Source organism: Salmo trutta, chromosome 26, assembly GCF_901001165.1.
Source record: "Salmo trutta chromosome 26, fSalTru1.1, whole genome shotgun sequence".
Taxonomy (NCBI): Eukaryota; Metazoa; Chordata; class Actinopteri; order Salmoniformes; family Salmonidae; genus Salmo; species Salmo trutta.
This window is the reverse complement of record NC_042982.1, coordinates 24,128,318-24,154,292: the sequence shown is the minus strand read 5'-3', so window position 1 is coordinate 24,154,292 and position 25,975 is coordinate 24,128,318. Positions and strand designations below refer to the sequence as shown.

Below are 25,975 nucleotides of genomic sequence, written 5' to 3'. Positions count from 1 at the left end.
CAACTTTATATGAGCCTGTCCCATGAGTTTCTCTCATTCAATATACACAAATGAATTGATATATGTAGTAGACACAGCAAGGGTTGCTTATAAGGAATCCCGCTATGCCCTCTGACGAACCATCAAACAGGCAAAGTGTCAATACAGGACAAAGTGTCACGTCTGCTCCCGCTCTTCCCTTCCCCTGGCACTTGAGGGCGCCAGATTACCCTGCATCACGCACTCTTGCCATCCATCACGCACACCTGCCTTCCCTCGTCACTCGCATCAGCGTTATTGGACTCACCTGGACTCACTTATCACATGTTCATTTCCTATATTTGTCTGTTCCCTTGCTCTGTTCCCTGCTGCTGCATTGATTGTTTTTTGTCTTAGTTTCTGTTTGCTGACGCTGTGCTTGTCTCGTTATATGTCCGTTACTTATTAAATGTTACTCCCCATACCTGCTTTGTCTCTCTCCAGCGTCAACCCATGTGAGACTAAGATTGAATTGCACTACACTGACTCCAACGCTCGTCGGATGTGGCAGGGCTTGCAAACTATTACAGACTACAAAGGGAAGCACATTCGCGAGCTGCTTAGAGACACAAGCCTACCAGACAAGCTAATTTACATCTATGGTCGCTTCGAGACAAGCAACACTGAAGCATGCGTGAGAGCATCAGCTGTTCCGGACGACTGTGTGATCACACTCTCCGTAGCCGATGTGAGTAAGACCTTTAAAACATTCACAAGGCCGCAGGGCCAGATGGATTACCAGGACGTGTACTACGAGCATACACTGACCAACTGGCAAGTGTCTTTACTGACATTGTCAATCTGTCCCTGACTGAGTCTGCAATACCAACATGTTTCAAGCAGACCACCATAGTCCCTGCGTCCAAGAACACTAAGGTAACCTGCCTAAATGACTACCGACCCATAGCACTCACGTCTGTAGCCAAGAAGAGCATTGAAAGGCTGGTCATGGCTCACATCAACACCATTATCCCAGAAACCCTATACCCACTCCAATTTGCATACCCCCCCAAAAGATCCACAGATGATGCAATCTCTATTGCACTCAACACTGCCCTTTCACATCTGGACAAAAGGAACACCTACGTGAGAATGGTATTCATTGACTACAACTCAGCGTTCAACCCCATAGTACCCTCAAAGCTCATCAACTGGATCCTGGACTTCTTGACCGGACTCCCCCAGGTGGTAAAGGTAGGTAACAACACATCTGCCACGCTGATCCTCAACACGGGGGACAGTCAGGGCTGCATGCTCAGTCCCCTCCTGTACTTCCTGCTCACCCATGACTGCATGGCAAGGCACGACTCCAACACCATCATTAAGTTTGCAGACGACACAACAGTTGTAGGCCTGATCACTGACAAAAGTGAGACAGCCTATAGGCAGGAGGTCAGAGACATGGCCGTGTGGTGCAAGGATGACAACATCTCCCTCAACATGATCAAGACAAAGAAGATGATTGTGGACTACAGGAAAAGGAGGACCGAGCAGGGTAGAGGTTGAGAGCTTCAAGTTCCTTGGTGTCCACATCACCAACAAACTATCATGGTCCAAACACACCAAGACAGTCGTGAAGAGGGCACGACAAAGCCTATTCCCCCTCAGGAGACTGAAAAGATTTGGCATGGATCCTCAGATCCTCAAAAAGTTCTATAGCTGCACCATCGAGAGCATCCAGACTGGTTGCATCACTGCCTGGTATGGCAACTGCTCGGCCTCCGACCGCAAGGCACTACAGAGGGTAGTGCGCACGGCCCAGTACATCACTGGGGCCAAGCTTCCTGCCATCCAGGACCTCTATACCAGGTGGTGTCAGATGAAGGCCCTAAAAATGGTCAAATACTCCAGCTACCCTAGTCATAGACTGTTCTCTCTGTTACCGCACGGCAAGTGGTACCGGAGCGCCAAGTCTAGGTCCAAAAGGCTTCTTAACAGCTTCTACCCCCAAGCCATAAGACTTCTGAACAGCTAATCAAATGGCTACCCAGACTATTTGCATTTAATTATTTGTTACTTCTATTTCTTTTTTTGGTATTTTTCTTTAAACTGCATTGTTGATTAAGGGCTTGTAAGTAAGCATTTTACTGTAAGGTCTATCAGTCATCTGTCTTCATTGAAAATAGAGAAGAAAGGCAAGCAGGATAAAGGAAATGAATAATGGGCTACGTATCTAGTGCAGTGAGAATAGAGGACATAGTGAAGTCATGATGGATGCACCTGCAATAATCTGATGTAATTATAGTATAATAAGTTAAGAATTTATATGGAAAGCAACATAAATACAAACAGTAGGCTATTGGACTGTCAAGACAAAATGACGAAATAAAACATGTTTTGTTCAACATTATCTCTTGCCCTGTGAGGTTCTGTACATTACAGACTGTCTCAAGGCACTTAACACACAAAAATTACTTTTTCCTTCCAGTGTTGTGACGTATAGGCCTACTCAGAGCCAGAGCCATATTAGAATAAAATATGTGGCTCTAGGTCTACTCTGTAATTTTTTTATTTTTACAAAACGGTTGAAATAAATCTAACATGAGGTTATCCAATAACTTTAACAGTCATTTAGTTTTCGAAAGGGCTCTAAACAATTTCTATATTTCTATATTTTTCCACAAATTAGTATTTTGACCAATCAGATCGCACTCAACGCAGCCTGTGTGAATGCAGTCAACGCAGCCAGTGACCACAAACTCCTGCATCTATCACAGCAAAGTATGAGGGAGTCCGGGGGATGACTGGAGGAGCAATGGCGGAAGCGGAAGTATTGTGCGATTCTCTTGTCGCGAGTACAGGTGGTGAGAATGAGTGGACGATGGTGAAGAACAGTGGAGTAAAAAGGGCTAAAGTTGGAAATGAACAGCAGTTTATGGTTGGAGAGCGATTCACAAGCAAGGATGCTTTTTTGGGTGACCAGTTTGCAGTCTCGAAGATGGTGAAGGACGAATTAGATAAAGTGAAATCGTTCAGAGTGACCAGAAGCGGTATGATGTTGATTTTGTGTGTTTCAAAAGCACAAAAGGAGAAAGCTCTGCGGCTCAACAAGATGTTGACGTATGATGTGGAAAGCTATGATTTTCAGAGTAAGGCACCAGTTAAAGGTGTCATCTCTGGGGACTCGTTGGACATAGAGGCTGTGTGGACATTCCAGGAGTGGTAGACGCACTTCCCTTGAATTGAATGATAAACAGAAAGAAGGAGCAAAGCCTATCGGTCTTACTGTCATTTCATGAAGTGGTTCTCCCAACTTATGTAAAACTTGGGTATGTGAGATATGTGGTGAGACCGTATGTACAGAAGCCGCTGCAGTGTTACAATTGTAAAAAGTTTGGACACGTGGCAAGTGTTTGTCGAAGGAATAAATATGTAGTAGTTGAAGAGTAAGATGAAGCATGTTGTTGTAATTGTGATGGGAATCATGTTCCCAGAGTGCCTTGCATGGATGAAGGAGGTCGCAGTAGCTAGGATCAGGGCCATCCGGCAGGTCTTCTATGTGTAGGCAGTGAAAATAGCTGAAGGAGTGAGTAGAGAGGAGATGGTAGTGGATGTCCCACAGTCTGCAGTGAATGCCATGCAGAAGAAGGATCCCGACACACTAAGTGTGAAGAAGGTGGACTTTGTTGCGTTTATAGCGCAAGTGATAAAGTGCAATAGTCAAACTAATAAAAAATCATAGAAGCTGGACATCATTGTGAAGGCGGCAAATAGATTTCTGGATCTCCAGGACTTTACAGCCGAAATGTTACAGGGAGTACTGAATAAAGAGGTTCCCCTCCCAGGTTCCTGAGCCTGTGTAGGGATCTGAATAGTACAGTTTTTGTTTTGGTTTGAAATTCAGGGTAGTATTTATTTTTATTTTCGGTATATGGTATGAATTTGTTCATCCAAAACGGATTTTGTTTTTGTGGTATTTTTCACTACCCCGTACAGTAGGTGGCGGCAATACACCTTATGAGTGTAGTCTGCCAGTTAACCTCAAAGAAGAAGAAGAAGAACCCAGCCAGTCAATAGCAGCCTGCAGGGAATGGGACTTGGACAAATGTGTTGCCCCCCAAAAATACAAATAACTGTGGGCATATGCCCAGTTTACCTTGAGAAATGTGAAAATATTATGAAATTATTGCAGAAGATTGATTTAGGCCTAATTGCTGTGGTCTGGCATATTAATTTCCCACCAAGACCACAATCAGTTGTGGACACCTGCACATAATAAAATGTTATGGATTATGGATGTAAAATCTGATTCCAGGTCGGCATGCTTCGTATAACGTCATACATCCTAACCTTTCTGAGAACAGAGCAGGCCCGCCATTTCCCTGAATGCTACTAGACCTTTAAACACAGCAGGAGTGTCAATACGAAGACAGGAGACACACAGGGATCCAGTGAGCGAGAGATCGGGATGAGAGATGGGCAGAGAATGAGTCAGCGAGAGAACCCACCAAATCTACCGCCGCATCTTTATTTATGAAATCAATTTGATCAAAGGCGTCAGTTGGATCAACATAAGACTTGAAATAATCAAGCGTTGGATACGTTGTTTGAATTTCTTTGTATCATTTTTCTTCCGCCTCGTCGCCCTGTCTTTTTCTTTGTTTTCCCCCCTTTCTTTATTTTATTTTTAAATAGGCGGTGGACAGGAGGCGTCAACCGTAGAGATTATATAATTCAATTAATTTGGAACTTTATAGACATATTGTGATTTTTTCAAATTCTTTGTTGCATCAATAAACGAAGATGTCGGGGCAGAGCATTACTGACAGGATAACTGCAGCCCAGCACAGTGTAACTGGATCTGCTGTGTCCAAAACAGTATGCAAGGCCACCACACATGAAATAATGGGCCCGAAAAAGAAACATTTGGATTGTAAGTATCGAATTAATCAAGAGTTTCTGATATAATGTGTCATTCTTCATTAAAACCAGTCAGAGTTCTGCATTTCTTGAATTATGGCGATGGTTACACAAGGCCCAAAGGCTGAATGGATAGGCTAATGTTATTGCTAGTTCCTGTCAAAATGTATCATAGATATATTGTAGCAAAACGAGATCGCACAATGAGAATTCTCGTAACATTATTTAACTGGACGTTAACAACAGTACTTTTAATATCAGATATATTTTGTATAATTTCAGTGTATTGCTACTCATCATCAACATTACTGTCAAATTAGCAAGCTTTCTAGCCGTCTGTATAGCGGTTTAATTCATTTCGCATAGCTTTAGGCTCCCTGGTCTAAACAGTTATCATGTAATTATCATTCAGTGTATCTTATCTTACAATTGACCAGTTCTCCATGATACAGTACATTAACGTTTTGGCTATACAAAAATGCCCCCGAAAATATATGTTCCAGGGAGTAAATTCAGTAGGTCTATTTGATATATTTACCATAGGAAAGGGTATAACAAGCACCTTTGAACAGCTCAGAGGTAGAAACTACCTTGTTCATATTTCATAGTAGGCCTAGAGGAAGTATCAAGGATAATGCTTTCAGTCCAATATGCAAAGTGTAGCCTATATTATCATCATTACTAGGTGTGTCTGTCACTGCTGAGGGAAACACATGTATAGTGCCTTTTGAAAATATTCATACCTCTTGACTTATTCCACATTTTGTTGTGTGACAGCCTGAATTCAAAATTGATTAAATAAATTGTTTTCTTACCGATCTACACACAACACCCCATTTTAGCAAATGTATTAAATGAAGTACAGAAATATCTCATTTACATAAGTATTCACATTTCACACCCCAAAGTCAATACATGTTAGAATCACATTTGGCAGCGTTTACTGTGTTTACGTTTGCTGTGAGTCTTTCTGTGTCAGTCTCCAAGAGCATTGCACACTTGCATTGACCAATATTTGCACGTTATTCTCCTTTTAAAATTCTTCAAGCTCTGTCAAGTTGGTTGTTGGTAATTGCTTGACAGACATTTTTCCAAGTCTTGCTATAGATTTTCAAGCAATTTTAAGTCAACTGTTACTAGGTCACTCAGGAACATTCAATGTCGTCTTGGTAAGCAAGTGTATATTTGGCCTTGTGTTTTGGGTTATTGTCCTGCTGGAAGGTTAATATTTCTCTCCCAGTGTCTGTTGGAAAGGTTTTCCTTTAGGATTTTGCCTGTGTACTTTTATCCTATACTCCCTAGTCCTTGCCGATGACAAGCATACCCATAACATGGTGCAGCCACCACCGTGCTTGAAAATATAAAGAGTGGTACTCACTGATGTTTGGGGCAAATCCAACACACCACATAACTCTTTGTATTCAGGACATAAAGTTAATTTCTTTGCCACATGCTTTTTTTGCCACATGTTTTTGTAGAATAGTAGTGAAGACATGAAAACTATGAAATAACACATGGATCATGTAGTAACTAAAGAAGTGTTAAACAAATCAAAATATATTTGAGATTCTTCAAACTAGCCACCCTTTGCGTTGATGACAGCATTGCACACGCTTCGCATTCTCTCATGAGGTAGTCATCTGGAATGCATTTCAATTAATAGGTGTGTCATGTTAAAAGTTGATTTGTGGAATTTCTTTCCTTCTTAATGCATTTTAGCCAATAAGTTGTGTTGTGATGAGCTAGGGGTGGTATACAGAAGATAGCCCTTTTTGGTAAAAGAACAAGTCCATATTTTGGCAAGAACAGCTCAAATAAGCAAAGAGAAACGACAGTCCCATCATTACTTTAAGACGTAAAACGTCTGCCTTCTGCTCCGGCGCCAGCTTACATGAAGGTCAGTCAATCCGGAAAATGTCAAGAACTTTGAAAGTTTCTTCAAGTGCAGTTGCAAAAACCATAAAGTGCTATGATGAAACTAGTTCTCATGAGGACCGGAGGTACCTCTGCTGCAGAGGATAAGTTCACTAGAGTAACCAGCCTCAGAAATTGCAGCCCAAATAAATATTTCATAAGTAACAGACATCTCAACATCAACTGTTCAGAGGAGACTGCGTGAATCAGACCTTCGTGGTAGTATTGCTGCAAAGAAACCTCTACTAAAGGACACCAATAAGGAGAAGAGACTTGCTTGGGCCAAGAAACACGAGCAATGGACATTAGACCGGTGGAAATCTGTCCTTTGGTCTGATGAGTCCAAATTTGAGATTTGTTTGTTCCAACCGCCATGTCTTTGTAAGACACAGAGTAGGTGAACAGATGATCTCTGCATGTGTGGTTCCCACCGTGAAGCATGGAGGAGATGGTGTGGGGGTGCTTTGCTGATGACACTCTGATTTATTTAGAATTCAAGGCACACTTAACCGGCATGGCTACCACAACATTCTGCAGCGATACGCTATCCCATCTGGTTTGCGCTTAGTGGGACTATCATTTATTTTTCAACAGGACAATGATCCAACACATCTCCAGGCTGTGTAAGGGCTATTTGACCAAGAAGGAAAGTGATGGAGTGCTGCATCAGATGACCTGGCCTCCACAATCACCCAACCTCAACCCAATTTAGATGGTTTGGGATGAGTTGGACCGCAGAGTGAAGGAAAGTTCAAAGTTCTTGAAATGTTGCACCCGTGTCTTAAAGTAATGATGGACTGATGTTTGTCTTTGTTTATTTCAGCTGTTCTTGCTGTAATATGGACTTGGTCTTTTATCAAATAGAGCTATCTTCTGTATACCACCCCTACTTTCTCACAACACAACTGATTGGCTCAAACGCATTAAGAAGGAAATACATTCCACAGGTCAACTTTCAGCATGGCACATCCTGTTAATTGAAATGCATTCCAGGTGACTACCTCATGAAGCTGGTTGAGAGAATGTGAAGAGTGTGCAATGCTGTCATCAAGGCAAAGGGTGGCTACTTTGAAAAATCTCAAATATAAAATATATTTAGATTTGTTGAACACTTTTTCGGTTACTACATGATTCCATATGTGTTATTTCATAGTTTTGATGTCTTCACTATTATTCTATAAAATAGTAAACATAAAGAAAAACCCTTGAATGAGTAGGTGTCCAAACCTTTGACTGGTACTGTATATTTAACCCTGATGGCAACATCAGACCTTTTTTTTATCTGTGTGACCATCCTCAAAGCAAAGCACCTGCCACTGAAAAAGTAACCGTGAATGCAATAAATGTCCATTAATTCATTCCAATTATAATTCATTCAATTATATGTGATTAAATCTCAAGGTTTTTGTATCTCTTCTGCAAGCAGGTTATGCATAATAGGTTACCGTTCAAATGTCATTGTTATCATGATTATAGGAGCATATTGCATGACACACAGGTACAATGACATGGAGGTTGCTGGTTCAGACCCCAACTGAAGCATGTAGTAGTCTAGCTACATATTGTATTACTTTTCCTAGGTTCCTTTTCCAGACATTGACCTCTGGAACAACTGGAAAACTGTGAGATCTGAAAGTGCCCACTTCTAATCTCATTTGAATCCTATGGACTATGCTAAAGTTGTGCATTGATTCAGCCAGCCAGCCTGTTGTTTCACACCTGTTAGTTGAGCATAAGCCTACAGTACTTTCCTGAGGTACAGGAGCCATTATATGACAGGATGAGTGAAAGTTGGCTCAGAAGTCTTTTGGCTCACCCAAACCCGCCGATCAGCCGTCCAACGTGAAATATAGTGCATTCGGAATGTATTCAAACCCCTTGACTTTCTTCAAATTTTGTTACGTTACAGCCTTATTCTAAAATTGATTAAATAATTTTTTCCCCTCATCAATCTACACAATACCCCATAAAGACAAAGTGAAAATTTGGGGACTTATTTGAAACTTATTTACATAAGTATTCAGGCCCTTTGCTGTGAGACTCGAAATTGAACTCAGGTGCATCCTGTTTCCATTGATCATCCTTGAGATGTTTCTAGAACCTGATTAGTCTACCTGTGGTAAATTTAATTTAATTGATTGGACATGATTTGGAAAGGCACACACCTGTCTATGTAAGGTCCCACAGTTAACAGTGCATGTCAGATCAAAAACCAAGCCATGAGGTCGAAGGAATTGTCCATAGAGCTCCCAGACAGGATTGTGTCAAGGCACAGATCTGGGGAAGTGTACCAAAACATTTCTGCAGCATTGAAGGTCCCCAAGAACACAGTGGCCTCCATCATTCTTAAATGGAAGAATTTTGGAACCACTAAGACTCTTCCTAGAGCTGGCCGCCCAGCCAAACTGAGCAGTCGGGGGAGAAGGGCCTTGGACAGGGAGGTGACCAAGAACCCGATGGTCACTCTAATAAAGCTCCAGAGTGCCTCTGTGGAGATTGACAACCAATCAGGCCTTTACGGTAGAGTGGCCAGATGGAAGCCAAAAGGCACCTAAAAACTCTCAGACCACGAGAAACAAGATTCTCTGGTCTGATGAAACCAAGATTGAACTCTTTGACCTGAATAGAAAAGTGCCACGTCTGGAGGAAACCTGGCACCATCCCTACGGTGAAGCATGGTGGTGGCAGCATCAAGCTGTGGGGATGTTTTTCAGCGGCAGGGACTGGGAGACTAGTCACAATCGCAGGAAAGATGAACGGAGCAAAGTACAGAGAGATCCTCGATGAAAACCTGCTCCAGAGCGCTCAGGACATCAGACTGGGGTGAAGGTTCGCCTTCCAACAGGACAACGACCCTAAGCACACAGCCAAGACAATGTAGGATTGCCTTCGGGACAAGTCTCTGAATGTCCTTGAGTGGCCCAGCCAGAGCCTGGACTTGAACCTGATCGAACATCTGTGGATAGACCTGAAAATAGCTCCCCATCCAACCTGAGCTTGAGAAGATCTGCAGAGAAGAATGGGAGAAACTCCCCAAATACAGGTGTGCCAAGCTTGTAGCGTCATACCTAAGAATATTCGAGTCTGTAATCGTTGCCAAAGGTGCTTCAAGGACCGAGTAAAGGGTCTTCAATGCTTATGTAAATGTAATATTTCAGTTTTTTATTTGTAATAAATTTGCAAACATTTCTAAAAACCTGTTTTTGCTTTGTCATTGTGGGGTACTGTGTGTAGATTAATGATGGGGAAAAACAATTGAATACATTTTTGAATAAGGCTGTAGCGCAACGAAATGTGGTAAAAGTCAAGGGGTCTGAATACTTTATGAATGCACTGTACCTTAGACTCACTCACAGCCTCTCATACACAGACAGAACAGTAGGCTGCCTAGGCCTTATATAAAGAGCTGTTAAAATAACACTGTCATCGTTCCTGGACCACTGTCCACACAGTAATATTTAGGAGTTCTCAGTGTGGCTGCTTTACCTGACAATATACCAGATATCGATAGAGATTGCAACACAATTGCACATAAATGGTTAATTGTTATGCTACAGTCTTCATGTCCAGTGTTGCATACCGTATGATTTGTGTTAGACCTACTTTTTAGAGCAGTGTTGTAACATATGACACCATCAAGGTGCAGTTAAAAAAAGTGTTATCATCAATGCAAACTACAGTGAATATTTAGAAGGCTGTCTAGTGTCTATAACATGACAGCACTGTCATCCCCCACCCTAGTCCCAGTCTTCCCTGGATAATCAACTAGCCATGCTAACTGCTGCTCTGGAAGGTTATGCTGTCCTACTTAGACCCCCCTCCTTTGAAAACATGAGAATATAGGCCAGAAAGCCAGGCCTGGTTATTATACTGTCAATCTGTTCATCACTCAGTCTAACTGAATGGGAATGGGTAGACTGGCATCACCCAATCTCTAAATCCGGGCTCTCCAACCCTGTTCCTGGAAAGCTACCGTCCTGTAGGTTTTCAATCCTACCCTAATCTAGCGCACCTGATTCTAAGAATTAGTTTCCACTTCACAATAACAGCACTTACAGTTGAGCATTTTGACGAACTGACTTGTTGGAAAGGTGGCATCCTATGAGGGTTCCACGTTGAAAGTCACTGAGCACTTCAGTAAGGCCATTCTACTGCCAATATTTTTTCTATGGAGATTGCATATCTTTGTGCTCGATTTTATACACCTGTCAGCAACGGGTGTGGCTGAAATAGCCAAATCCACTAATTTGAAGGGGTGTCCACATACTTTTATATGTATAGTGTATTTGACCAAAAATATATTGTTTGATTTAGAGATGGTGACTTATTCATCAGGCTTTCATCTATTGAACTTCAGTAGACCCTCTTGAGGAATTACCGTGCCAAAAAAGTGAGGCAGCCTGTAGTACTGTAGCATAGTAATTAAGTGTCTTGAGTGTAGTTAGGCAATTAGCCAGACCTTGAATTAAAGCTAATTGAATGAGATTGCAGCTGAGGGCAGAGTGCCTGAGTCCCTGTTTACACAGATTTTCAAAACATTGTCATTCATAGAATATTAACTGACTTTACCCCAAAATTCAACTCCCCCATAGGGAAATGCCTTGTATCCACAGTTGTTTTAACCTCTACTGGCCAGTGGCCATAAGCCACTACTTGACATCAATTATCCATGGTCTTCCTAGACATCAAGCTATCGCTAACATTCTCTCTCCCTCTCTGTCTGTCTGTCTCTCTCTCATCTTTAGACCTGATCCATTGCACCAATGAGATGAATGTGAACATTCCCCAGCTGGCTGACTCGCTGTTTGAAAGGACCACCAGCACGAGCTGGGTGGTGGTCTTCAAGTCGCTCATCGCCACACACCACCTTATGGTCTACGGCAATGAGGTGAGCTGGGGCTTACAATCACCACTCAATGAAACATTGTCTATGGCTACATTCATTACTCATTACATTATTTGCTGTAATATATATTATATCTGTAACAGCAATGCTATAGTGTTGAAGTTTTCAGGTCACAGACAATAAGACAATCAATTGCTAACCAGGCGATTTTAATAAAAATCTGGAAATTACTCTGGTACTCCAGTCCTATTATATTTCTGTAGATCAATGAAAATGTAAGAACATGTATTGATACCGCTCTTTTTCTTTGATACAGCGTTTTGTGCAGTACTTGGCTTCAAGGAACACATTATTCAACCTCAGTAATTTTTTGGACAAAAGTGGTTTACAAGGTAAAGTATGAGGCCTTGGCTCTCAAATGCTTTTCTCAAACTCATCCTTAACTGTTACAGTGACAAATACTTATAAGAGGAAACAATATAACTTTTGAACGAACATAGCATGACTCTCAAGTAGGTTTTCATGACAAATGTAAGATTTATATCACTTCTCAGGTCTCTCTCTCCCAGGCTACGATATGTCCACGTTTATCCGGAGGTACAGTCGATATCTGAATGAAAAGGCTGTGTCATACAGACAGGTTGCCTTTGACTTCACTAAAGTAAAGCGAGGGTAAGAAATTCCCAACATATAACAGAAGAAAGTGGTATGCTTGTTTTGACTGACCCGAATGTATGGCAATGGAGTTCAAAGGCTCAAACAATTTCTTACAAAAAACACTTTCCCCTTGCAGAGCCGCTAGCTGGTGTAAAACAATACTTAAAATATTTGACAGCTCAAATATTTAATTAAGAAGATTCCTGTCAATTTTAACAACACAATGTCATCATTTTTTCAACATTTTCAAAGCTTTTTATATCCCATGAAGTAATCACAGTATTTTTGTAACTCTGGGAATGATTTGTTAACATGCAGTAGAAATTGACTGACTGAGGCTATTCTCACTGATTCCCTCCCTCTCTGTCCTTTGTGCTTCTAACACCTATCTAACACTACACATACACACATCTCAACAGGGTGGATGGGGTGATGAGGACCATGAATACAGAGAAGCTACTGAAGACCATCCCTATCATACAAAGCCAGATGGACGCCCTCCTCGACTTCAATGTGAGTTTGAGGTCAACCTCCCCAGAACTATGCTGCTCAGGTCCTGTAATATGAGAGGGTTCCTGGGGCTAACATATTGTCAGGCATACTGATTACTGAATGGACAGTGCTGAAACCAGAGATGGATACAGGCTATTTTCCTCTTCACTGACCTGCTCTTTTATTGTTTGTCAGCGATGTCAAAGTCATTATGTGTTAAAAGGGCAACTTATGGCTTATGTGAAACTGAATGATGTGTCTTCTTCAGGTTAATGCCAATGAGCTCACAAACGGAGTGATCAATGCAGGGTTCATGCTCCTTTTCAAAGATTCCATTAGGCTTTTCGCTGCATATAACGAAGGCATCATCAACCTGCTGGGTAAAACATCAACTCCAACTTGATTTACTCCACTATTTTCTGATCAATACTCTTTTAAAATGTTTAGTCTGGAGAAGTGCTTTGTAGATCCTTGTACTGTAGATGTTTTGATATGTACAGTACTAAATTGTACTAATGGAGACTAAATTCTCTACAGTTTATCCCTAGTGTGTCTACAGATTTTCAGCGCTAATGCCCGCTGTTATTTTTTATTGTAATTTTTTTACCACAGAGAAGTACTTTGACATGAAGAAAACCCAGTGTAAAGAGGGCCTGGATATCTACAAGAAGTTCCTGACCCGAATGACCCGAATCTCAGAGTTCCTTAAAGTGGCAGAGGTGATTTCTTCTTTGCCTGCTTTGAGTTTGATGCTATTCATTCATTCAATACCATTCATTAAAAGGGAAAACCATTCGATACCATTCATTAAAAGGGAAAACCTCTGATATATTTACATTTTTGTGAGAAAAGTATGGTGGCAGAAATTGGATAGTGGTAGAAAATACATTTTAATTTAGAAGCACCACTATAACTTTGCACGTAATCATTTGACAGCAGGTGGGGATTGATCGAGGAGACATTCCAGACCTTTCCCAGGTAAGACTTTACACTCCAAACTGAATGATGGATTTACTTCTGCTGGTATAACCTATTAGACACATTCTCTGCACAAAAAGCCTACATACCGAACTTACTCTATCCGTTTGTCTGTACTGAAAAGACAGTTCGATTCCTACTCTCTGTCTCCATCTCTCTCTGGCTCTCACTTTCTCTCCCTTATTTCTTGCTGTCACTTTCTATTTTCTTCTCTCATTCTGTATTCTCTTTGTGTGTCTCTCTATCTCACTATTAACTCCTCTTATTTAATCAGCTCTGTTGTCCCACCACACTATTTACTCCACCCTGCACACGTCTCCCAGAGATAAGGCACGGCTCAGTGCATGAAGTTCCCTAGCGCATGTTGCCAATTGAGGCATATTTCTCACTTTTTCTTCTTCTTCCCCTCTTGATTAGGCTCTATCTACAGTAAATAAAGGTGTTAAGCTGTTAAGAGTCCAAACTGACTGTGTATCTTACAGTACTTCAGATTTCACACAATGTACAGGAAATTGAATAGATGGCCCCCCACACCTGTTGTGCTACAGTCAGTATTTGCATTGACACTGGTTATATTACAGTATTTCCATGGGAAATCCCTCCTCGACCAAGGATCATACTTTTCCTTGAAAGTACAATTACACTAATTGTGTGTTATGTCCCCTATTGTATGTTTTATGAAGCACCTGTAACAGTGTTATACCCTTCAAATACATTATAGTTACAGTTCAATATAGATATTTATCTCTGACCATCACCACCTTTATATTCTGTATTTCCCCTTATCTTTCCACCTTTAGTTCACAGTTTGTGTAAGTATTCTCATCTCACTCTTCTTCTGTGACTTGCTTTGGTGTTGTCTTTGCATGCCTTTACTCTGACTCTGTATCTCATTGATATTGTGTTTTATAGGATTGAAACAAATTGTATATACAGTTCTCTTTGTCACATAGCCCATCCAACATACTGCCCAGGTGTGCTTAGACATTGCCAATTCAACACCACATACTGTAGGATGTTGAAAGTGCCGTGGCGTGTGTCATCTACGCACATTTCAATATCACTCATTCAATGTGGCTTTCAGCTGAAGTCTCGAGTTAGTATTTGTCCCATATTGAGGAACTCAACACTTCCCAGTAAATTAAGTGCTAGCTAGAATCCAGTAACTAAGGTATAGTGGTATATGGGACAGTATAATTAGGGACCTGAGTTTTTCCTCACCATGTGACATGACCAGTTAAACGTTTTCAGAAAATGTTGTCAGGAAAAACTCAAGGCCTATAGCTAGTGTATGCACAGTACAGTAACCAGGTTGCCCATCACTGCCTTAGATGGTTGTGTTCGTACAGTACTGTCTAACTGCATGTTTCCAACCCTGGCCTATACTAACTGCTGTTCTCCATTACATCAGGCTCCCAGTAGCCTCCTGGAAGCTCTGGAGCAGCACCTGGCCTCTCTAGAGGGGAAGAAAGTCAAAGACTCCACTGCTGCCAGCAGGTATGTACAGGATGGGCTACGTCCCAAATTGCACCCTATTCTCTACATAGTGCACTACATTTGAACAGAGCCCTATGGGCCCTGGTCAAAAGTAGTGCATAGGAAACAGTGTGCCATTTGGGACGTATCCTACGTCTCACACTGGAGTGTCTTTGGCACTGAGTCCACTACTCCCCCTGCAGGTAGCCTAGAAGCAGCTGCCGCTATAATAACTGATTTGCTTTTGCACTAAGCTCTTAAGCCAAGATTGCTTAAATTATTATTGATGGTAATGGTTATTGATGTTTTCAGCCAGGGTTGCCGTAGTATTCTGCCTAGGGGTGTTTACTGTTGTGTGTTGTTTCAGGGCTAGTACTCTATCCAACGCAGTGTCCTCGCTGGCCAGTACAGGGATGTCTTTTACTAAAGTAGATGAGCGGGAGAAGCAGGCTGCTCTGGAGGAGGAACAAGCTCGTCTCAAAGCACTGAAGGTACAGCCGTCATGATGCGTGGATCACAACATGAATTTGACGAGAATGGACATGGTTTTGTGTTGCCTGTCCCATCTACATGTGAATGACACTGATATGTTGCAGTATGCAGGCAATGATTTAAACAATTCCAAGCCTTGTTTGGTTGATCCAGTATGGCCCACATACAGTATCATTTAAAAGTTTGGACACACCTACTCATTCAAGGGTTTTTCTTTATTTTCACAATTTTTTACAATGTAGAATAATAGTGAAGACATCAAAACTATGAAATAACACATATGGAATCATGTAGAAACCAAAAAAGCCTTACACAAATCAAAATATATTTGAGATTCTTCAAAGTAGCCACCATTTGCCTTAATGACAGCTTTGCACACTCTTGGCATTATTTAAACCAGCTTCATGAGGAAGTCACCTGGAATGCATTTCAATTAACAGGTGTGCCTTGTTAATTTGTGGAGTTTCTTTCCTTCTTAATGCATTTTAGCCAATCAGTTATGTTTTGACAAGGTAGGGGTTGTATATAGAAGATAGCTCTATTTGGTAAAAGACCAAGTCCATATTATGGCAAGAACAGCTCAAATAAGCAAAGAGAAATAACAGTCCATCATTACTTTAAGAAGGTCAGACAATCCGGAACATTTCAAAAACTTTGAACGTTTCTTCAAGTGCAGTTGCAAAAACCATCAAGCTCTATGATGAAACTGGCTCTCATGAGGACCGCCACAGGAAAGGAAGACCCAGAGTTACTTCTGCTGCAGAGGATAAGGTCATTAGAGTAACCAGCTTCAGAAATTGCAGCCCAAATAAATGCTTCACAGAGTTCAAATAACAGACACATCTCAACATCAACTCTTCGCGGAGGAGACTGCGTGAACCAGGCTTTCATGGTCGAATTGCTGCAAAGAAACCACTACTAAAGGACACCAATAAAAAGAAGAGCCAAGAAACACGAGCAATGGACATTAGACCGCTGGAAATCTGTCCTTTGGTCTGATGAGTCCAAATTTGAGATTTTTGTTTCCAACCACCGTGTCATTGTGAGACGCAGAGTAGGTGAACCGATGATCTCCACATGTGTGGTTCCCACCGTGAAGCATGGAGGAGGGGTGTGATGGTGTGGGGGTGCTTTGCTGGTGACACTGTCTGTGATTTATTTAGAATTCAAGGCACGCTTAACCAGCATGGCTACCACAGGATTCTGCAGCGATACCCCATCACATCTACTTTGCGCTTAGTGGGACTATCATTTGTTTTTCAACAGGAAAATGACCCAACACACCTCCAGGCTGTGTAAGGGCTATTTGACCAAGAAGGAGCGTGATTGAGTGCTGCATCAGATGACCTGGCTTCCATAATCACCCGACCTCAACTCAATTGAGATGGTTTGGGATGAGTTGGACCGCAGAGTGAAGGAAAAGCAGCCAACAAGTGCACAGCATATGTGGGAACACCTTCAAGAAAAGCATTCCAGGTGAAGCTGGTTGAGAGAATGCCAAGAGTGTGCAAAGCTATCATCAAGGCAAAGGGTGCCTAGTTTGAAGAATCTAAAATATATTTTGATTTGTTTAACACTTTTTTGATTACTACATGATTCCATGTGTTATTTTATAGTTTTGATGTCTTCACTATTATTCTATAATGTAGAAAGTAGTAAAATTAAAGAAAAAATGTTGAATGAGTAGGTGTGTCCAACCTTTTGACTGGTACTGTACATAACTACAACCATCACCTCCATTCTACGCTCTACATTCTACATCTGTAGTGTCTGTATTTGACTTGGACTCTTTCCACCCAGGAACAGAGGCTGAAGGAGCTCTCTAAGAGGCCTTCCTTCGCCACCACAGACACGTCTCCGGTCTCCACCACCGGGGGCACTATCAGCACAGCCCCGGCCATCGACCTCTTCTCCACACCCAGCTGCTCCAATGGGTAAACTTTCACTTATGACCTGTGAAGCTTACCCACTCATGTGGTTGACCAGAGAGGTTAGCGTGGATTATTTAGAAGTTGCTGATAACCACTGACACAGGGTCAGATATTTCTTTGTCCTCCTAGTGGTTAAGTTTAGGATTTAGAGTGCTCTTATTCTAGATCTGTGTTTAGAGGGAACCTATACCTCAATACGTCTGTGTGTATCTGGTAATTCTGATCTTCAGCTACATTCCCAGTGTTGATTCAGGTATCGCATCACTGCTGTCTTCTCTCCTCAGTGCTCTGAAGATGGAGAGTGACCTGTTTGACATTCAGCAGACCTTTAACCCTTCAGTGCAGGCCAGTTCTACAGGGCTTCCTGTGGCCACAGCATGGGCAGGTAGGAGAAACACCCACCACCGCAGGACCCCTCTATTATCTCCTGTCTTCTACCATGACCTGTTCTGCATGCTCTCCCTCTCTTCCTGGTGCGTCTCACTCTGATGTCCTCCTGTTCTTCTCTTCTCTATCTATTCTCTTTCTGTCTTCTGCCTGCTTAGATCCATTCACCTCTGCTGAAGCTGGAGATGACTCCATGCCAAACCTTAACCCTTTCCTCTCAAAAGTTGTTGTCGATGCCGCCGCTCACTTGCCTGTCGTGTCCTCCGACGGTGTTAGCTATTCCTCTAGGACGTCTGGTCATGAAATGTTTGGTGGTAAAGATACTCTTTGTTCCTCCTGAAATACCCTCCATGTGTCTCTCTGTTGGACTGTTTGAAGGAAGTCTCCCATAAGCCGTACTGTTGTTACTTCTGTCTATATGTAAATCATCTCATAGCTGTCTAAAGTTAAATGTTTGTTGTGTACCTTAAAATACAAGGCCTCCATTCCACCATCACAAGCTAACACTTTGATGGTGGAGTTACTGGTTATGTTCTTTTGATAGGCTCCCATGCCAGTTCAGTCTAATATGACGCTTCATCCATTGAGGTCTCAAATGTATTTTACAGTCTAGTAAACCCATGTCTAAGTTAATTCTGACCAAGTTGGTTATGTTCAAATGATGCTTTTCCTGCTGCTGATATATATTGTTTCATAATGTATTCAAATAGGCTATTGCTTCTAGATTCTGATATTACAAACCAATCATTTGATTATTTTCTGTTGTAGTATCCTCGTAGAGCTATAAGTTGAAATCTGTTTCACTTACCAATATTATTTTTGATTCTCTAGATCGTTATAATCCCTTTACTGACACAAACTCGTCCGTTTCAAGCAATTACAAACGCACAGTGCGGATAGAACACTCCATCTCAGGTACTACGATGGCTCACCATCCCAGCCTATGTTTCCTGAGCCCATAGGCAAACATACGCCCCTCAACCCATGTAATGTGTTTAGTGGCCCAATAATAACTCTATGGTTAGGGTAGTCTGACGATTTTGAGGAATTTAGTGTCAATAGGATATTTGTATCTCCTTGTACTCTGCAGTTCCTGTTTTGACTTTGTTAGAATGTTTTACTTGTTACCTGTTAGTGTCCCTATACAACTGCTAAGTATTTTCTGTTAACTGTCTCCTTTCTGTTTGTACTGTCACGTTGCCTTGCCTGCCTTTCTTGCCGTGCCTTGAAATGCCTTCCTTTGCTCTCTTATTCTTCCTGCTCCTCCTTTGGCGTTGTCAGACTCCTTCTGTGGTGGTCCAGTGTCCATGGCCCAGCACCTTCCACACCAGGCTCCCTACCCCACTGAGCCCTCTACTGTAGCATGTCTATTCAGAGGTAGAGTACTAGAGAACCTGTAGCTGTACTGTAGCAGGTCTATTCAGAGGTAGAGTACTAGAGAACCTGTAGCTGTACTGTAGCAGGTCTATTCAGAGGTAGAGTACTAGAGAACCTGTAGCTGTACTGTAGCAGGTCTATTCAGAGGTAGAGTACTAGAGAACCTGTAGCTGTACTGTAGCAGGTCTATTCAGAGGTAGAGTACTAGAGAACCTGTAGCTGTACTGTAGCAGGTCTATTCAGAGGTAGAGTACTAGGGAACCTGTAGCTGTACTGTAGCAGGTCTATTCAGAGGTAGAGTACTAGAGAACTTGTAGCTGTACTGTAGCAGGTCTATTCAGAGGTAGAGTACTAGATAACCTGTAGCTGTACTGTAACAGGTCTGACTTTAACACCAATGGATAATGCTTATCCATCACTGCACCTGCCGTGTTCTGAGCAGCCTCCCCCTTGACCTCTTTACAGGGTACTCCACAGCATCACAGGCCCCTCCCCCAGGAGCACTCCAGGTGGATTTCGAGTCAGTCTTTGGAGCGAAAGCTACCGGCATTAACAACATTGACTCTGATGGTGAGGTGTTGAATATTATACTGTTTGATGCACATGGTGTTTCACATCCAACCAACCTCTCTGTCCTCCTTAGACATCCTGAAACCCACCATGGTCGGCTCCAATCAGGCCCTGTGCTCCATCAATCAGCTGTCAGACAAACTGGTTGGAGATGACCTGGACTCCTCCCTGGCCAACCTGGTGGGCAGTAAGTGTCACAACGTCACGCTAGGATTTTTAATTCAGATTAAAAGAGATCAACACTCATCTTTGCCCGAGTGAATCATGGTGTCTATTTATATTTTGACTCGTATGTTAGATCGCGATATGTCACACAGCTATAGCAGTAGAATTAACTGTTTCTGGATGTGTACATCTCACATTTATATTACTATCCTCTTGTAGATCTCGGGATTGGAAATGGCACAACAAAAAAGTAAGTGAGCTGTTCATGCTGTTCAGTCTCTTCAACGGGCTGTGGTCAGTGCTAGATGAAGAACTGTTCTGTATAGCCAGCAGCAGTTAGTAGCCAGTGCTAATATTAGCTGTCTTAATCTACAGTGACATCCACTGGAGCCAGCCTGGGGAGAAGAGGCTGACTGGCGGAAGCAACTGGCAGCCCAAAGCAGCCCCAAACACCACCTGGAACCCCGTCTCCATGGTAATACACACTACACTGGCCTCTTACAGGTGCTCTTATCTGCCTGTGATGATTGTTTTAGCTACTGTATCACTCTAGTGTTGGTTTTAGACCAATGTTAAGAAGTTGTTGTCTTGACTTGACATTGGTCTGCTGGATTATCTGTGAGAGAAGATGTTGTGTCCTCATTGGTGTGTTTGTGTCTCCACAGACCCCCCCAGTCATGGCCTACCCTGCCACAACACCAACAGGCATGGTGGGGGGATATGGCATGGTCAGTATCTGTCAGATGGATGTCTGGATGCATTAGCACTGAGGGACATAGCCATGCAGTAGTTAGCACTGAGGGACATAGCCATGCAGTAGCTAGCACTGAGGGACATAGCCATGCAGTAGCTAGCACTGGGGGACATAGCCATGCAGTAGCTAGCACTGGGGGACATAGCCATGCAGTAGCTAGCACTGGGGGACATAGCCATGCAGTAGCTAGCACTGGGGGACATAGCCATGCAGCAGCTAGCACTGGGGGACATAGCCATGCAGTAGCTAGCACTGGGGGACATAGCCATGCAGTAGCTAGCACTGGGGGACATAGCCATGCAGTAGCTAGCACCGAGGGACATAGCCATGCAGTAGCTAGCACCGAGGGACATAGCCATGCAGTAGTTAGTACCGAGGGACATAGCCATGCAGTAGTTAGTACCGAGGGACATAGCCATGCAGTAGTTAGTACCGAGGGACATAGCCATGCAGTAGTTAGTACCGAGGGACATAGCCATGCAGTAGTTAGTACCGAGGGACATAGCCATGCAGTAGTTAGTACCGAGGGACATAGCCATGCAGTAGTTAGTACCGAGGGACATAGCCATGCAGTAGTTAGTACCGAGGGACTTAGCTATGCAGTAGTTAGTACCGAGGGACTTAGCCATGCAGTAGTTAGTACCGAGGGACATAGCCATGCAGTAGTTAGTACCGAGGGACATAGCCATGCAGTAGTTAGTACTGAGGGACATAGCCATGCAGTAGTTGGTACCGAGTGACTTAGCTATGCAGTAGTTAGCACTCTCCCCCACACATGCAACATGCAAACACAGTCATGTCATTAAAAAACCTCCTCAAAACACAACTCTTTGAGATTGACTCTGATCTACCCCCACACACATACTTTTAATTGATGCATTTTATGTACTGTACTGTATTTTATGTAGTCCTACTTTTAATGTAAGATGCCCTTGAATATCTTGAAAGGCGTCCACTAAATAAAATGTATTATTATTTACAGAGGGAATAGCCATACAGCATAGCTAACAATGAGAACATTATAGCCATGCAGTATAGCCTGCACTGAGAGATAATAGCCATACAGCATAGCTAACAATGAGAACATTATAGCCATGCAGTATAGCCTGCACTGAGAGATAATAGCCATACAGCATAGCTAACAATGAGAACATTATAGCCATGCAGTATAGCTAGCACTGAGAGATAATAGCCATACAGTATAGCTAGCACTGAGAGATAATAGCCATGCAGTATAGCTAGCACTGAGAGATAATAGCCATGCAGTATAGCTAGCACTGAGAGATAATAGCCATGCAGTATAGCTAGCACTGAGAGATAATAGCCATGCAGTATAGCTTGCACTGAGAGATAATAGCCATGCAGTATAGCTAGCACTGAGAGATAATAGCCATGCACCATAGCTAGCACTGAGAGCTAATAGCCATGCAGTAAGCTAGCACTGAGAGCTAATATCCATGCAGCATTGCTAGCACTGAGCGCTAATAGAGAGCTAATAGCCATGCAGTATAGCGGTAGCTAATAGCCATGCAGTATGGCTAGCACTGAGAGCTAATAGCCATGCAGTATAGCGGTAGCTAATAGCCATGCAGTATGGCTAGCACTGAGAGCTAATAGCCATGCAGTATGGCTAGCACTGAGAGCTAATAGCCATGCAGTGTAGCTAGCACTGACAGCTAATAGCCATACAGTATAGCTAGCACTGAGAGCTAATAGCCATGCAGTAGTAATAGGAGTAACAGTAATAAGTGCTATACATCCTTCTGTGCTATGCAATCTACTGTAGCATGTCTATTATGCCTGATGTTTCTCTATGCTATTGTCTTTAGCCACCCCAACAGCTTGGCTCTATGGGTATGATGAACCAACCCAACATGATGTACAACCAGCCCATCATGAGGCCGCCCAACCCCTTCGGCTCTGTTTCCAGTGCCCAGGTGTGTGTTTGTACAATAATCAGACGTGTGTGATGGTAAATGTCTATTGTAGGGTTGTGTGAGTTCAGTGTCCAGGTGTATTCAGTGCTGTATAGTTACAGTAGCCGTTCTGTGTGTGTATACTACCCCCTGTGATGACAACAGTGTTCTAGTTTACTCTTACCTCCTCAGGAGGAGAGGGACATCTGTCTGTCATCAGTTTCCTCGAGTCCCCAATTATTTCCCCCTCTTGGTGTAACTTCTCTTTCACCCTTCATTCCTCTCTTTCATTCAATCTGATCGCTCCCCCTCTCTCACTCACACACTCTCTTCCTCTCTATGACCTCTGCTCCTCCTGTGTGTTTTTCCCTCTCCGTGAAATAGCCCTCTGCAGCCTCTAGTCCTTCCAGCCAGAGTCCTCTCAGAGCCCCCGGACAGGACCCATTTGCACAGCTCTCTCTCAAGGATTTCTTGTAGAGCGTCTCTTAGGTACAGCATGCTGTGTGCTTGCGGATGTACATGCATGCGCAGCGTGGCTTCACACTAATGCTTCTCTTTTTTTCTCTTCTCTTACTGTTATCATCTCTTCCTTCATTTGCAAACACACTGCTTCTTCCATCTGATCAACCACTGCTGTTTATTTCCTCTCGCTATATCTCTTGCGCTTTATATGGGCTTGATTAGTTGGATTGTGTCTTGCTCGCTTAAACAATCAGCATATGCATTTCAGGATGTTTCTAAACTTTCAATTACACTAACCATTACGTCTTTGCTGATATAGGTTGCCATTGCTGAAATCTTGATTCATCAGATGTATCTTGTGTGACAGTTGCTTTTGTTCTGAGGACATTGATGCCTTTTCATTGCATTTATTCAGTTGACTATTTCAGCACCACCATGAGCGGGCTGGTAAAACTATTTTCTAATAAATCCTTGTATGTTGATTTCCATCCACAGATGCAGTTCATGTAATATGACGTGTCTCCGAAAATGAAGCACTTAGCAGCAAAGCTTTGTCATCATTGCCAGTCTAACTCTTCAGAGAAGCGTTCACCCTCTCCCCCCCAAATACAGACATGTCAAGAACACAACGAACAGTGCAATGACTGGAGGAAAACCATGGAAACCATGTCCAAATGACGATGGGAAGAAAATAATTTACCACCCGTTATTCCGTATATTTGTCCAAGACGTCAAGTGATGCTGCTGTTTTTAAAAAGTACCTATCGAGATTCCTCATCCATTTTATCCTCTGCTATGGGTGCTGAGAAACTTTGATATTATGTATTTGGAAATACTACTGTGGTTGGGTGTAACAGCTTGGTGTTCTAATCTAGTGGGAGGGGGAGGTGGGACAAGAAGAAAAAGAGGAGAGGAATCCTTCCCTCTCTTGATTCGATCATCAGTGATCCATTTCCTAGTTATTTAACAGTCACTGAGTAGTGATGCTAATGACTTTTACACCTGTTTTAGTTTGTCTTTTTTACTGTTTACAGTAGACATTCCTCGTGTGTTGTTTATTTATTTATGATATGGTTTTAAAACTGAGGAAGAAAATCTATAGTGTAATCTATAGTACCTGTGGGAGTGCCTCAGCATTTAACATGGATGTTGCATTGTTTCATTGGAGATGTAGAGAAAATAAAATAGATATTATATAAAATACACCTATAAACGGAATGATAGAGCACTAAATATTCTTCAAGTTTTGTGATAAGAACAGTTTTACTAGGTCAAATCTCATGATCTCCCCTGTGCAAGTGGAGTAGGGGATTCCAGTATGAGTCAGTAATCTATATAGTCAATTCTGTGCCTAGGGTTTTTTGCAATGGAACAACTTTTCTGTCTAGTTGAAAAACACTTAATCCACGATTCTGAAGCATCACACTGGGGTGGAATCCATTTTGCTTTAAGCTTGGCATGCCATTGACTCACTGACCGTTTAATGGCTGCCTTTACTCTGAATGTGAAAGAATTGCTTTCATGTTGAACATATCTTTCCATGCTACCCGCACCACCTCAGCTCTGACTCCCTGGGAGCCAGACGAGAGTGTGTCTGGTCGTCTGGGTGTTGCAGATACTAAACAAGGGTTACAGTTTTGATGTAAATTAGTTGTATAAAGATCCAGTGGAACAGGGTGAGCGAGGGGCACTGTTGATCGGCGCTCTGTGTATATAAAACTGACTGTTCAACGGAGAGGGAAGTGAAAGATGTATGAAATATGAAAGCAATTCAATCAAAATCTGACACTACCTACGTTTGATTCAGGATATTTTCTGCGTTTGTCTTGCGTGGATTATATTTTTGTTTATGTAATTAAAACGTGTAGCAGACATTGACAGGTTTTTTTTTTTTTAATAAAGAGCAGCTTCCACAAAGTGATGTTAAATATTTTATTACAATGTGTTGGTGAATATTGTAACAGTGATGGCATCTTTGGCACTACAGTTAGTATATACACTATATACACACAAGTATGTGGACACCCCTTAAAATTAGTTGTTTTGGCTATTTCAGCCACACCCGTTGCTGACAGGTGTATAAAACTGAGCACCAAGCCATGCAATCTCCGTAGACAAACATTGGCAGTAGAATGGCCTTACTGAAGAGCTCAGTGACTTTCAACATGGCACCTTTCCAACAAGTCAGTTTGTTAAATTTCTGCCCCAGTCAACTGTAAGTGCTGTTATTGTGAGGTGGAAACGTCAAGGAGCAACAATGGCTCAGCCGCGAAGTGATAGGCCACACAAGCTCACAGAACGGGACTGCCGAGTGCAGAAGCGTGTAGCGCGTAAAAATCATCTGTCCTTGGTTGCAATACTCACTACCGAGTTCCAAACTGCCCTTGGAAGCAAAGTCAGCAAAATGTACTTTGTTGGAAGCCTCATGAAATGAGTTTCCATGGCCGAGCAACCGCACACAAACCTAAAATCACCATGCGCAATGCCAAGCGTCGGTTGGAGTGGTGTTAAACTCGCCGCCATTGGACTCTGGATCAGTGGATACTTGTTCTCTAGAGTGATGAATCACGCTTCCCCATCTGGCAGTCCAACTGATGAATCTGGGATGGCGGATGCCAGGAGAATGCTACTTGCCCGAATGCATAGTGCCAACTGTAAAGTTTGGTGAAAAAGGAATAAT

General features: G+C 42.4%; 1 protein-coding gene across 15 annotated transcripts; it reads left to right on the top strand.

Moving 5' to 3' along the window:
• Positions 1-2,806: 2,806 nt before the first annotated feature.
• Positions 2,807-25,212, top strand: LOC115163473 (phosphatidylinositol-binding clathrin assembly protein). Of its 15 annotated transcripts, none has more exons than XM_029715373.1 (24): positions 2,807-4,891; positions 11,538-11,680; positions 11,955-12,030; positions 12,193-12,310; positions 12,715-12,808; positions 13,056-13,167; positions 13,400-13,506; positions 13,727-13,765; positions 14,566-14,577; positions 15,177-15,262; positions 15,609-15,732; positions 17,534-17,667; positions 17,949-18,049; positions 18,210-18,365; positions 18,883-18,966; positions 19,333-19,428; positions 19,894-19,998; positions 20,072-20,185; positions 20,383-20,413; positions 20,539-20,638; positions 20,829-20,891; positions 22,747-22,854; positions 23,218-23,322; positions 23,791-25,212. In XM_029715373.1, the coding sequence occupies exons 1-23, from the start codon at positions 4,762-4,764 to the stop codon at positions 23,308-23,310; spliced, it is 2,226 nt and encodes a 741-aa protein (XP_029571233.1). In that variant the 5' UTR covers positions 2,807-4,761; the 3' UTR covers positions 23,311-23,322; positions 23,791-25,212. The 15 variants fall into 15 exon arrangements, with proteins under 15 accessions (XP_029571233.1, XP_029571232.1, XP_029571237.1 ...); XM_029715372.1 differs by having other exon boundaries at positions 2,808-4,891; positions 13,724-13,765; XM_029715376.1 differs by having other exon boundaries at positions 2,809-4,891; positions 12,208-12,310; positions 13,724-13,765.
• The last annotated feature ends 763 nt before the right edge of the window (positions 25,213-25,975 follow it).

Excerpts from the sequence above, each read along its gene's own strand:
- LOC115163473 (XM_029715372.1), top strand. The coding sequence starts at position 4,762 with ATGTCGGGGCAGAGCATTACTGACAGGATAACTGCAGCCCAGCACAGT. Across the intron at positions 19,429-19,893 it reads TGTAGCATGTCTATTCAGAG|GGTACTCCACAGCATCACAG; the intron begins GTAGAGTACTAG and ends ACCTCTTTACAG. Across the intron at positions 19,999-20,071 it reads TAACAACATTGACTCTGATG|ACATCCTGAAACCCACCATG; the intron begins GTGAGGTGTTGA and ends TGTCCTCCTTAG.